At 45.4% G+C, this 14,003-nt stretch overlaps 1 protein-coding gene across 5 annotated transcripts in view; it reads left to right on the forward strand.

Moving 5' to 3' along the window:
• The window catches only part of PLEKHM3 (pleckstrin homology domain containing M3), a 136,744-nt gene that overhangs the window by 27,606 nt on the left and 95,135 nt on the right, over positions 1 to 14,003 (forward strand). For all 5 annotated transcript variants that reach the window (XR_004389923.1, XM_030488994.1, XM_030488993.1 and 2 more), the window contains 2 exons: positions 873 to 1,728; positions 12,596 to 13,531. Coding sequence is in view for 4 of the 5 variants with exons in the window: in XM_030488994.1 (XP_030344854.1) it covers positions 1,125 to 1,728; positions 12,596 to 13,531 (1,540 nt within the window). In the remaining variant the exon portion in view is untranslated. The remainder of the gene's footprint in view (positions 1 to 872; positions 1,729 to 12,595; positions 13,532 to 14,003) is intronic.

Raw genomic sequence — 14,003 nt, forward strand, 5'->3', positions numbered from 1 at the left:
AGAAGCCACTAATAAGAACCCCCCTTATTGCACCACAGGGAATAGGGGCACGCATGCACACACACACCCCCCCCAGGTGTGAGCACAGGTGGGTCAATACAGCTCCTCAGTAGTTCTAGGCTTAAAGCCCTTCACTGTTCTTAAGTTTTGCCCAGTGCATCAACAGCTTGGAGGTAAAGATCTGCAGATTTATGACAGTGCAGGGTATGGTGTATTTTGTTTTGCTGGTAAAATGCATTGTCTTTCTGGGGCTTAAGTTGTCACATGGTTTCACTTAGGTTCCCAATGATATTCTAGAGAGGCTCTATGTGTGGTGTTCTGCAGAATCTTGATAGTATTGATTTATTAGGCAAAAACTATAGTTCTGTTTATGCAGACAAGTAGGAAAGTAGCTGCTGTAAAACTCATGTTGGTCTCCTAAAACTGGGAGTGCAAACAATCTGGGAGAAAAAGGCAAACTATTTGAGGCTGGTTGGCCTATTTTACTAACCCTTCATTTCTGAACATTTTGTTACAGCCCCAAGGGAGCCTGTTCTAAGCATTCCCTAGGTGGCTGCATTTGTGATGCTAGTTAGTATTGGCTCTCAGTGCAGCTTTCTAAAGCTTGGTTAATAAATGGCATCACTTTGGTTCCCCTATGTCTGGTGCCCCATCCTGCTGTCTGCAGGTTCCAGTTCAAGAAGTGATAATACAAGAGTTCACACACAGTGAACAGCAGAAACCCCAGAGGGGTTTTTCATACACAATAATGTTGGTGCCAAATGAAGCAGGAATTAAAATCAAGGGGACTGTGACTGAAAGGAGTGATGTGATTAAACATATTCATCTAGGAAAAGGCCCTTACTGATGTGATGTTTTGCTTTGCTTTACAGGTACTATCAGTCACTGAAGCTTATTTCGTAGAGGTACAGTAGCCCGCTCGATTCAAGTCCTGCATCTGAAGCTGGGTTGATTTCACTCCTTTCTGCCACTAAGGGTTGTAGCTGGTGAATGTATTTGCCCCACCACCTCTAAGTTAATGGTGTGCCAAGGACAGATGTGAAGCAGCTCTTTCTCTGGATATTGATGTGTTTGCTCTCTTCTTACTGCATCACAATACCTCGTGCCCACTGGCAGCACAGGATATGGAGGCTCTTGAAGTTGATGACATTAGCCCTGCCTTGGAAGTGACTGAAGACTTTTTCAATAGTTTTGATACGAAGCTTGAAAAGATTGTGCAGCCCTCTGAGGTGTACGGTGTGCATGAGGTCCCCGAACTGGTAGGGCACGAGGTATTTGATCAGATAACAGAAAGCAGGAACCTGAGGAACGTCGCCTCCTTAGCCAAAAGTAGCCTCATCTGGGATCACTGCAAAAATGGCCTCTTGGAAACCAAAGCTCAGACAGCATTCCCTGCCAAAGACCAGCGCGTGGTGCAGAAGGGAACAGCTGCTGACAACCTTGCTTGGGCAGGGGAAGGGGAGACCGCAGCTTTTAACATCTTCCATATCTGCCAGCGGAGGAGAGACAGGCCTCGCTCGGTGAACGACATCCTGGTGCAGAATGAGGAAGCCTCCACATTCAAACCAGGGCACAACAGGTCACGCTCTGATATCAGCCATGTAAACTGGGGAGTGGTCTTCACGGGGACCTCCCTGCAGCAGGCACCTGCGCCCGGTCAGGACAATAACTGTGCTCTGCTCTCTTACCTGGCATTAACCAAGGGAGAGGACATCCAAGGAAACACAGGTTTGTGCTGTGTTTTATTGTTTCTGTTGATATGAGGACTTTCCTATTTGTTTCTACTATTTATCTTGAAAGAAGAGCTGGGTGTATAAAAAAAACCAGACAACCCCCCAAAGAAGCAAGCTGTGAGGTAGCTCTTAAGAGGATAGCAGTCAGCGCAGCTCTGTTGTCTTTCATGTAGCTCTGTCTGTTTGCCTGCCTAAGGATCAGTTTTTAAACCAATCTTGGCTTCTGTTTTCCGTGGTTTAAAAACTGAGCTTGTTTTACTTTTTGCTTCTATTTTGTTCAGTGTGACTCAGGAAAAAAAAAAAAGGAAGTTAGGTGTTTCTGACCTTTTCCTTACCTGATGTTCCCAAACTGAAAAAAAACTTTGAATGCTAAAGCTAGTGGGAGAATGGCAAATCCAGACAACGGCAGTTTTCATAGAGGTTAAAGAGTGGCCATTAAAAAGAGGGCATACAAAGCTTTACTGTGAGGCCTGAGACCTCTGCTCTGTTTCTTTAAGAAATGCTGGCTGTTCAGTCCATAAACAATTAACAAAAACTCAAGCATGCAATTTGTGCTTGTCAATATTAAGGCATCTCTGCCAGCTTTGTATGGGCTACAGGAAGTCTTGTTATCAGATGGAGGCAGGCATCTCCAGTGAGCTGTATGAAGCGGTGTTTCAGCAAGCGATACTTCTTCCTTTTCCTTTCCTAAGCGCTGCACTGGAAAAGGTGGTGCTCAGGGCTTTGGAAACACTGACACAGTGTCTCCGTCTCCATGATTTATTTTGTAGATGCCAGAAGTGGACCGAGCACTTATGGAAAAGAAAAGCAGCCAGTGCCACAAAGATTTTTTATAATCTAAATAAAGGCAGGACTTAACAAAGGAATTTAAAAATCAAAGGCTTGTGAAAGCAAGTGTGTGTGTGTGTATGGTGGAATGACTCCGGTTATGAATAGGTAGCCTGTTTAGGGTTAAAACATGCCTTTTGAGTTAGGTTTTCCAGATAAGTCAGCTATTTTAGAGCATGAAAAGCAGGTGCCTAAATGTTTGTGTTTGCAGACCTGTGCATATGTAGGTATATGTATGAATATATATATACCTACACAAACCTGTAAATTCCTGTGTTATATTGTGACATAGTTGCTGTATCCCAAAGAAGAGTGCTCTTGGTTGACAAAGGCAAGTATACCTGCTGCTATTTTTGCTCGGAGAGATATATGGCTTTCTGTAGAGTGGGGTCTCTGTTCTGTGTCCTTCCCATGGAAGGGATGCAGACAGAAACACACCCAGAAGCCTCATGACGAAGCTCTCAGTTTTTATCAGCTGTATCCTGGGCATCTCATGGGTTTAACTTAACATGTAACACCTTTATATGCCCACAGAAACATCATTAGAATCTAACCATTAAAGGTGAATACACGTACCCAATAGTTTTTTAAGCTTAATCTTTATGGCCCAATTTCCCCACACAGCCCTTGGAAAAAGAGGGGGGTTCTGTTACTTACACTGTTTACAATAAGAAATGCTAAGCCATTCTGTATTTAAAGACCTGTTCATGTACCCCCTTGATGAGAGTCATTTCAAATTGCCACTGGATCCCCAACCTGCAAGAAGCAAGTCACCAGTCCAGCTGGTGCTGAGCAGCAGAGTCAATGCCAAGCTGGTCTCCCTTCTGTCAGTCCAGGGCTCAGGCAACTTCACCTCTGTCTGGGGTGAAGCAAATTACATTTCCCTCTCCCTTATGCACAGGTGTAAGATAGTGTGATGCAACTGTTCGTGAAAGGAAGCAAATGAAAAAGGGAAACAATGTTGTAGGTTTTTCTTCCCCTTTAGCAAACAGATTTTTATTAGGAACTGCAGTGCTGGGATGCCACTGCTCCCAAAGTCAGGGACCACACACTGCAGTCTCCCCCATCCTGGGTGACAGTCTTCATGCTTTCAGAAGCTGGGCTGTCTGTGGTGGTGTCCTCCTTCGGCCCTGGCTTCCACTTCAGCTGGTCCAATCTGCTTTGCTTAGAGACATCAGCAGTTAATTAATTCCTTAAGTTTAGTTGTGTCCAGGCAGTGCCCAATCACAGTGTGTACCCAAGGTGTGCTGCTTTGGTAGTAGCAGCGGAGTTCAGTTGTACTCTTCCCAGCCCCTCAGCAGGCACTTACACTGTTTAAATGCAGTTAATCCAGTGAAGTTTTTCTTCATATAAAAAAGTGAGCAGACTGTGTTAGAGTGTGATATGCTCTTTATCGTTATGATTTCGTGTTAAACAGTTTGTTGTTGCAAGTTGTAACTGTGAAGACCTCACATCTCTAAGGTAGTTTTGTGAAATATAGTGATATCAGCACTCTTAATAAAAACAGAAATTGAAAGATTTCCATGAAGAAAACTCTTGGATTTAGACTGTCTGCAATAATGCCAGGTATCTTACAGCTCATCTGTTCCATAATTTCTCTATGGTCCCAGAAACAAGTCCCATTGCTGTGCTCAGTGCTTCCAGAAGCATAGGTCTCTTCAAAAAGGCTTTCTACAGAGTATGGTCAAGTTCTGTGATCTGAGGTGAACTGAAGAAGGGGAAAAATGGATTAGTAAGAGTGGCTGAAGAACCTCCCCCAGTACTCACCCCGTAGCCCATCAGCAGTCAGTACCTCTGAGGTGCTCAGCCACACTTTTGCTATTGCCTTTTGCAAAGTTACAAGGCATTTGTCAGTGCTTGCTGTGTGCCCTACAAGAGCCTTTCTGCATGGATGTTTGAAGGCAGGGGTACCGTCTTTGAGGAAGGAGAACTTCTGTGCTCCAGAAATGCACTGCTTTAGCCTGTTTCCTTAACCTGTTCTGTTCAGCTGCTGTCAGGTTTTAGAAGGTAGCTGTGGTGTTTCTTCCCTCTGTGTTTACGAAAGAGGCTGCTATAAAGTTTGCTGCTGCTGTGAGCTGAGCTGAAAAGAGAAAAGCAAAAGCAAGAGAGTAGGTGTTTCAAATATGTGTATTGGGACTGGTAATTATTCTCCACAAAAGACTGAAAAATGTGTTTTAAGGTTGGCTAAAAGCTGCTGCAGTGGTTGAAGGGGTCACAGTGGCCCCACATGTGGAGACATCCCTTTCCAGGGCTTTAAAACAGATTAAATGGATGCATATGGGATACTGAGCACAACTTCAGCCACTCCTGTCAGTCCTCGTTGCAGTAAAGGACTTCCCTTTGGAGCCTGCAGAGGTCTCCCAGTCCTCCGAGGCCGGACGAGTTGCTGCATAGATTAACTCTTCACAGTTTTTTTTCCTTATCTTCATAGTATATTTATTACTATGAGCTTATCTGTTCCTGCTGCTTGCTTTTTTATAATACAGATAAAATGAAACTGGATCTTTTCCATGTGCTGTGAAAGAAAAGGATCTGGAAAGAAGCTATGCCTTTTGGGGCAGTATCTGCTTAGGCCTGCTGGCAGAACAGCTAGTGTGTGCTAGAAATGAGCACTGTTTGGGCTGCAGAGCAGTGTCAAGCAGGAAGTGGACCTAGCAAACACGGAAGTTGTAACCAAATTCAAGGCAGGCTTTTGTATTTCTGGGCATGTGGCCTCCTTGCAAACAAAAGGAGAATGCTGCTTCTGTAGTATCCAGCAAAAGCTTGCTTAGATCATTAAAACACAATGTATGAGCAGTTATCTTTGATAGTCATGTGGATGTTTTCATTCAAACACAGCCACTCCTGAGAGTGTGGGTGCTATAATACTTTTCCTGGGTGGCTGTTCTGTTTGCCTGCCATAACTGTGTGGGGAAATGCCATTTGTTCTGAGCACCTGCCCAGTGACACGCTGTCCTTGCTGCAGAAGGGTGGCACCTTGTGCACCTCTCTGACAGCAGCTATGGAAGTACTTCACCAGCCCCATTGATTTTGGCAGTACGTTCTGTCAAGAAGCTAAGCCTGCAAGGTTTTGCAGCACTGTGGCATGGCAAAACAGACATATCGCAGAAAGGTGACCGTCTTAAAACTGGCCAACAGGCCCAAATTCTGCTGTGCCTGATCAAGGCCAGGATTTCACCATTTTCCTTTGACAGACTGGTTTAACAAAATGTCTTTCCCCTGCCTCTCTTCACATCCTTTTTTTTATCTGGCCAGGACCCTAGCCATCATTTGGGACACTTTCAAGGTATGACCTTGTACTCAGAGTTTGAACAGGAGATGTTTCAAGAAGGGCTTGTACTCATCTTCGTATAGCTCTTGTACATACTACCTGCTTTTCTTGTGTGCGTTTGTAGAGGTAAGACATCTAAATCTGTATTCATGAGCAACACACCACTGATTCACAGGCTGGAGACTGGGGGTGATCCTTGAAGGAATCATTTTACAGTGCTTTCTTTTACTCTGATGTCCACACAGGCTTTATGTCAGGGTGTTTTCTTTGTTTGCCAGCTACCTTCATCTTCAGATGCAGTAGTGGTGGCTGGTACTAGCTCTGTGTCTGCGACATTGGCTCATGCAGCACTTAGTGGTACATATAAGAGCGATGGGTCGCAGAGCAGCACACAGCAGTGCCATCAGTTGCTGCTGCTGTTGTCCTGCTCAGGGAGGAACTGCAGAGACAGCTAGCAGGAAAGGGGAGGTGTGGCAGGTATGGGTGCTGCTGCAGAGCAGGATGTGGCCGGAGATCCTGAGAGGTGTGAAGTTTTGAGGTATGACATGCAGCCTTCACACTTCCCCTCAACGATAGCCAGGTAAAGCCTAGCTTCTGACCCATCTGCCAGGGAGGTTTTTCAAGCCTAATTGCCATTTGTGATTTTGCAAAACACCCCTGTAGCACTGTCCTTTTTCTGTGGCGTATAAGAAACTACACAGCCAGGGCAGACCAAGGCCATTAATTGCCACTGGGATGGCAGAACATTATAGGTCTCTGGTGTTGTGCAGATGATAATGGTGCTGAGAGGCAGATGTGCAGAAACAACACTTCTGCACCTTCCCCTGTGGAGAGCAGGAAGCCTCAAACCACTTGGAAATAATCCCAGAGGTATCAGCCAGTTAGAGAACTGATGTCCCCTGTTCCAGCCCTGCCCTGTGGCCAATTTATTTTCAGCATTAAAAGGTAGTCAAGGAAAAGGTGGCTGTACTGCAGAGATTTGGGGCCTTTCAAGCTTTGAGGAGGCAAAATTGTTATTTAAAATAGAATGTGAGTTGGATGCCCTTCACTGTGGAGGTCTGTAAGTGCCAGGGACTATCTGTGCAACTAGCAAGAGATAGTCCCTTCTCCCAGGAGACTACAGTTTAAATACACCACACAGTAAGGATAGGGAGGGTGAGCAGGGATAAAGAGAGGTGAGGCGCTTTGCCCAAGATGAAATGAGAGTATAATTTAGACTTCAACTCACCTGCTGGATGATGCTAACTCCCCTGGCTAATTCAGGGAGTGCAGCTCTTGTTCCCTGCAGGCTCACTCCTGATTGCTCCTTGGGCACCCTTTGAGCTGGAAGGGCCATGAGGGGCTGGCAGAGAGCAGCAGCAGCAGCAGTGGAGGGGGCTTGACTGGGCAGCTGCCTCCTCCAGTGAAGGGAAACGTGACCTACTCCACTCCCTTGCCTGGGAGACTGTGGGAAGGTGCAGAGTGATGGAGAGGGGAGTGCAGATGGGAGGCGATGGGAGGGCCTCACGTATAAATACGGTGGATAAATTCACAGTGCAGGAGGATTACAGTAAACAGCACTGATGAGTTTGGTTGCGAAGACGTTCTGGTTGGGAGGGTTATTCTTTATGCAGATTTTTGCTCCACAGTTATAAGACTCCATAAAGCTAATGAACAGTTTTCCTTTCCTGGGGCAGTGCTGATTGCTTCCAGTGATGTTGTGATGACTTTCATAACTGAATTTTCAGGTTAGTTGCCATCATTCCCTTAGTGGTGTCATCCAACTCTCATACCCTTTCTTCCAACTTTTTAAAGCTGAATTAAGTGAATTTATAAAAACATCGGCAAATCCATCTTCATTTGATACTCTCACTTCTTTTGCAAGTACTGCTGGTTTATGCATCTCCTAACTGGTAGCAGGTAACCATCTCTTTCCACTCATTATACTTCTGACTCTACTTCCGTTGAGTCCTGTTCTGGGTTGGTCCTGCATTTTGGCTGAATCCAGTCTCCTTCTCCACAGCCCCATTGGCACAGGCACCGTGTTAGCATGCACACTGTGTAAGTGTTCCACTTGCTGCAGAGGAGCAAAAAGGATTGCATGGAGTGGCTGGGCAGCCAGGATCCTGTAGGCATCAGCAGAGTTTCTCATACAATGCCACACCTGAAGGGAAAGACATAAAGAATAATTTGTTGAGGTTCTTTATCCATCTGTTTCAGCAGTTCATTCAGTGAGGAGCTTATTTTTGGTAAGCAGCTAAGGCAGCCTCACTAGCAATGCATAAATCTAAAATTAAGAGCTTGCAAGTTAACATTTTCAAAGAAGGTTTTGCTTTCCCTAAGCCTAAGGAAGATGACAGAGTGAATGCCCTTCTGGTGGGGAGAGATGCTGTTTCTTTATATAAATTAATGCAAACTGCTACCTAGTTACAAGTCTCATTGCTGTACTGGTCCCTTGAAAAGAGATGGCATTGGGAGAAGCCAGATCTGGCTAAAATCTGCTGGAAATTTGTGGCTAAATATGAAGGCCATTATTTCAGGACCAAGTGGAATCAGATATACTTGCCTGAAAGAGAAATAACTGCAGAACCAGACAGGAAAATAAGTGGGAAGAAAAGACTGTATTTTCTTACTATCATTTACAGGACACTGTAGATCTGAGTCACACTGGCTGGGGCACAGTTTGCCTCTGATCTAGCAAACTCCACCAAGGAGGTGACTAGCCCAAACCAATTTGAGAGCATTTTAGGTCCCAAAGGTTCTATGTGAAACCTAAGTTCTGCGAAAATCAGATAGGAGCACTACTGACAAAAACTCTAACATATGCTCATCTCTTACTGAGCATTAGAGAATCCAGAGGGGAGTCTCATCTCAAGAGACAAACCCTCAGAAACCAGACATCTCTGCTTCTGCTCTTTTCCAAGTTGCTTGGTATTACTGTCATCAGAAATGTTTCAGTGTGGGAAAATAGGGCAAGTTTTCCTGCCATACCAACAGGGTTGAAAGTACAGTCAGTTTTTCAGGAGCATGTATCTTCTGGATGTGCTGAGACAACATTTGGGGCACCAACAGCCCCCAGGTGTGGAGAGGGGTTGGTGTGTTCTCTGTGCAGAGTTCCTAGCTGGGACAAGTGGGCAGTTCTCAAAGGAGAGGAGAAACACTGAAGAAAATACTGCCCTGTCCCTGAGTGCTGAGTCTCTCTTTGTTTCCCTCTGCCTTCTTCCCCATTCCCTTGAAATTATAAGTCCAAATGGCTCAGGTGTGGGCCATTTGCTGTGATTATTTCTCTTTTTTTACTCTTCCTCAATTCACTCCCCTATCTCTGTAGGGAGGAAAAGAGATGCAGTTTCTGTTTGGAAGGTGGATGGGAGAGATGGTAGCATTTGCTCTCTGAGTGGAAAGGTATTATCTGGCACATTGAGTGTTGAGGAGATAAAGGAGCAGAGGGTTGTAAAGTATGTGTGTATGTGTAGCATATGGATTCAGCCTGCCTCTGCCAGCATCTATTGCCCTGACCCAAACAATACAAGACATTTGAATTTTAATCAAGTTGGCTGCTGGTTCTGTCCCAGTTAGAGGGCGAGCCAGCGGAGCCGATTCATGGGAGCTCAAAGGGAAGGAGTGGGGCGAAGGAGGGAGAGGGGGCTGCCTCTGTGAAAGGCCGGGAGAGATAACCTTTCTCTAACTCAACAAAAGACAAGCAAACCTGTGTGCAGATGAAGGAGGGGTGGCTGGGGGAAGGTTATGAGTTGTCTTATTATGGAGAAGCTTGAACTGTCATCTGTACTTGATGGAAGCGAGAGAGATTGCGGTTGGAGCTGCAGAAGCACTGCCTGCCTGATTGGATTAATAGAAAAGGAAGATGACTCTAGAATGGCTGCCCATTATCTGCACTACAAAGGGATTAGTGTGGGTTTCAGAGAAATTAATGGCTTTTGAGTTAGCGCAGAAATACTAATGAATGTCAGGGCCAGAGATGTAGGATGAACAAAATTAGTTCTCTTTTAGTGTGTGTGCATGCATGTGTATCTGTCCATTTGGGCTGTGAAAGTGTGCTTTTTCTCTACCATTTGGAGTTTTAGATTAGGCTTTCAGTTTCCATATCTAGCTGAAATACTCAAGTAGCTTATTTGTCTGCAAGATACAGTTAAATTGATTTCTTTTCTACGCTTTCATACCTAGTGCCAAAGTAGCTAATTTTTAATTGCTGTTACGATTTCAGTCATATATGCAGTAAATTTTTGTGGGTAAAGTATAGAGTGCTTTAAACACAGTGTTAAATATGGGCTCTGTTCTGAGTATGTGGGTGATGTGGGGAAGCTGAGGCTGAGCTGGCGAAGTGAAATCTGAGTGCATCCTTTTTGTTAGTGTGGATGGGAGGTAGTATCCTTCTCTCATTTTTTAACCACCATGAAGTTTGCATACTCACATTAAGTACATCAAGCAATTAATTCTCATGTGTGTTCATTATGTTTAACTGAAGCTTGTCTACTTAATCCTTATAAATTCTTAAAGTTGGTCTTCATTGGAGAGCTAGCTGGAGCTTTTACACTGATGCTGTCCTGAATCCTCCTCTTGCTTATACATGAAACTCTTGCAACCAACTAGAGCAATGCTTTCAGCCCAGGACAGGAGCATCTCCTTAGACTGTAGGTTACAGCCCAAGTTCTGCTTTCTCACCAGGTGGTATCAGAAGCCCCTACTTCTGATGCTAACTGTCCTCCCCTATATTGAGGGACAGATACTCATAGTCCCTGACTCTCCTTGTGCCTCTGGGAGGACAGATAGATTCATCCATTAGCCAGAAGTGGTGATAGCAGCTTGGCCAGCAATCTTGGCCATATTAGCTGGGAAACCCAGTACAGATGGGGTTTTTTGCAGTAACTTCTGTACAGGCTCATCTTTGGCTTTTTGTTTTCAAGCCCAGATGTTTCTATTCTCTTAGCTCTGCAATGAAGACATCCTAGGTATACTTGGAGGTGATCATGTCTAAAACTTGTTAAGAGTGTGGCCTGTTAATGTGTGTGGTAACTGGTTAAGCTGAGATGCTGAAAATATTTTGTGCCTCCAGCTGTCTACCCTATCCCTCTTTCAAAGGTTGTCAACCTGAGGGCAGAAACCGTGAGTGAAACAGCTCCTGTATTGCTGCAGTTTGTGATGCTGCTGTGTGTGAAGGTCAATTGATGCTGATTTCGTTTTGACCTAATTGTGCCTGGCAGTGGATGAGAAGCTGTTCCCAGGTGGCTACCTTTCTCCTGCGTCAGGAATAGCAGTCTCCAAGGGAAGTGGGCAGCTGGAGGCAGAAACCTCTTCACTCATGCCCATTAATTCTGGCACTGTTTGTAAGTCAAGACCTATCACAGATACCCTCACTGGAAAGTTGAAGTCAAATGGGAGCCAGAATTGTTCCTCGAGGCTGGGTGGTTTTGGGGTGCCAAATGTTAAAGTCAGTGTTTTAACAATTGAATGCCACTGAATTTATGCAGGGACCAACAGAAATGGCATAGAGCTGCATGTCCAGCCCAACGTGAAAATACAATGTCTGCATGTATTAATGGTGGCTGAAGTGGTGCAAATCAGATGGGAACAGATTTTGTATGGAAACCTTTTTTTAAAACTCAGAAAAGCATTAGATAATTCCTTCTAAATTTGGATCACTTTGGTGGCCAGAGTGACTCATGTATGGCTGGTTTTCTGGGGACAAAGAATATTCTCCTCAACTTTGTCTTAAGCCAAGGTTTGTGGAAGGGTCTGCTCTGAAGCACCTGCAGCGCTGAGGTGCTTAGATGTATGTATTTGAGACTGGGCAGCCTCTGACTTTTCATTTTTGGTCATGTCTGCTGGTCCTGAGCCGCATTCTCATAAATCAGCAAAGCTCCTGTCTATTAAATGGAGCTGTGCAAAATGTTCTGGTCCAGGGTTGTGCTGAAATGTGGTAAGAAACTGCTGTTGTTGGGCACAGTTCTCCATTCCCTGTGTGCTGGGTGCTCTTCCAGCCAGTTCCAGCGGCCCAGAGGCAGGGATTCCCTGCAGCCCCTGGGGAGAATACGGTGGAGCAGCTATCTCCCTGCAGCCCCATCCAGGACTCCATGCTGGAGAAGGTGGAAACTTCCTGAATGAACTGTGGCCATGGAGTGCTCATGCAGGAGTAGTTTATCCTGAAGGACTGCAGCCCCTGGAGAGGACCCACACTGGAGCAGGGGAAAAGGGTGAGGAGGAAGGAGCAGCAAGAGGAACTGACCACAGCCCCCCATCCCCTTCCCCCTGTGCTGCTTGGGACAGAGGGGAGGTAGAGAGGTGGTCTGTGAAAGCATGAAGTTGAGCCTGGGAAAGAGGGGGGCAGGAGGGGGGAAGATGGTGTTTTAATTTGTATGTGTTTCTCACTGTTGAAATCTGTTTAATTGGCAATAAATTACTTGATAATATTGTACTCTTCTGGACTAGGTTCTGGGGGACTTGGAGAGTTTTATTGTTCTGTCGCTGTTCTCCTGGATAATTTCAGGAAAATTGCTTTGTTTCTCTGTCCCTCTCTTTCCCTGTCCCCTTTTTGTAAAGTATTTTGGTACCTCTGGATAAAATAGTGCTGTGTTCTCATTTGCTCAAATGTAGCGTCAGTGCTTGTGTTGGATAATTATAACCTCTTGGGTGAACACTATTTCTGTGATCCTATCCTCCAGATACACCATGTATGGGTAGGGGAGATGTATAAGCCAGAATGACATTGCAGTTTGAAATGCCTAACTAAAAAGAATTGATGGTAACATTCTCATTTTGTTTCCTCCAGAACACAAGCCAATGTTCCCAAATATTCTGAAGAAGGGATACTTAGAAATTAGAAGAGACAATGACAGCTACTGGCAAACCTGTTACGCTGAGCTCTCCCCGTACAAACTGTACCTGTATTGCTTGGACAGCAGTGGCAACCAGACTCTTCCCACCGTGTATCCGCTCATGCATTTTCAAAGGGTCACTGTTACTGGTTGCATTGAAACCAAAGTGGTGGATGCTGTCCTGTCAGACAACTCACAGCTACAGCTGAAGGCGGAGTCCTCATGGGAGGCTTTGGACTGGGGACAGAAACTCTGGGAACTGGTGCGTGCTTCTGTGCCTGTTTTCACAAGACCACAGGAGAAACTGGAGAATGTGCCAAAGCCTGAAAATAACAGTGACCTTTCAAAAACCAATGGACTGTTAGAGAAGCCTATGGAGCTCTTCCTATCCATGAATTTGACTGAAAACAGTAAAGAGTACCAAAATATTCTCAAATCAGGGACTCTTTATAGGTTAACTGTCCAGAATAACTGGAAGGCATTTACTTTTGTCTTGAACAGGTCTTATCTCATGGCATTCCAACCGGGTAGGCTGGATGAAGATCCTCTGCTGAGCTACAATGTCGATGTGTGCCTGTCAGTCCAGACAGATACTCAGGATGGCTGTGACTCTTGCTTTCAGGTCATTTTTCCCCAAGATGTCCTCCGCCTGCGTGCAGAGACCCGTCAGAGGGCCCAGGAGTGGATGGAGGCACTGAGAGCAGCAGCCAATGCAACTAGAAGCTTAACTCAGAACCCACAGGTCACACTTCGGAACAAACCTGGAGATCGCCCCTTTGGAAATGACCTTAGGAAGAGCAAGCGCCAGTCTGTGACCACCAGCTTCCTGAGCATCCTGACCACACTGTCTCTAGAGAGAGGGCTCACAGTCCAGAGCTTCAAGTGTGCAGGTAAGCAACCACGCTGCAGCACCTGCACCCACTTCCCTTCTCCACGAAAACAAAATCACTTGGAAGAGCGTGTTTGTGGTTTAGGAGCACACAGCCACTCCCTGCATCTCACTATGGCCATAAATACTTTGGTGTGTCAGCCTTTCTTTGCACATAGAGCACTACATGGGCCAGGGCTGCCTTACAGGGTGGCTCAGCTGTTTTCTTGATTCAGAAAGAAAGGTGGAAAGGTGGTCCAGAATCAAAGGGATTTGAGTTCTGGACATCATGCAACTTTCCAGCTTAGAGCACTTTTGCTTCCTTTTATTAGTGTGTCTCCAAGTAATTTTTGGAACTCAGTTTCAGATCTGGGCCTTCTGAGGAGACTCCTCAAAGCATTTATGCTTCCCTGAAACACTCTCATTTGGTAACTGGTGTTACAGCACTGAGATTCAGCCATAAGCTCATCTGCTTGGCTCTTCCCTTGAGGCAG

The sequence above is a fragment of the Strigops habroptila genome, chromosome 5 (assembly GCF_004027225.2).
Source record: "Strigops habroptila isolate Jane chromosome 5, bStrHab1.2.pri, whole genome shotgun sequence".
Classification (NCBI taxonomy): domain Eukaryota; kingdom Metazoa; phylum Chordata; class Aves; order Psittaciformes; family Psittacidae; genus Strigops; species Strigops habroptila.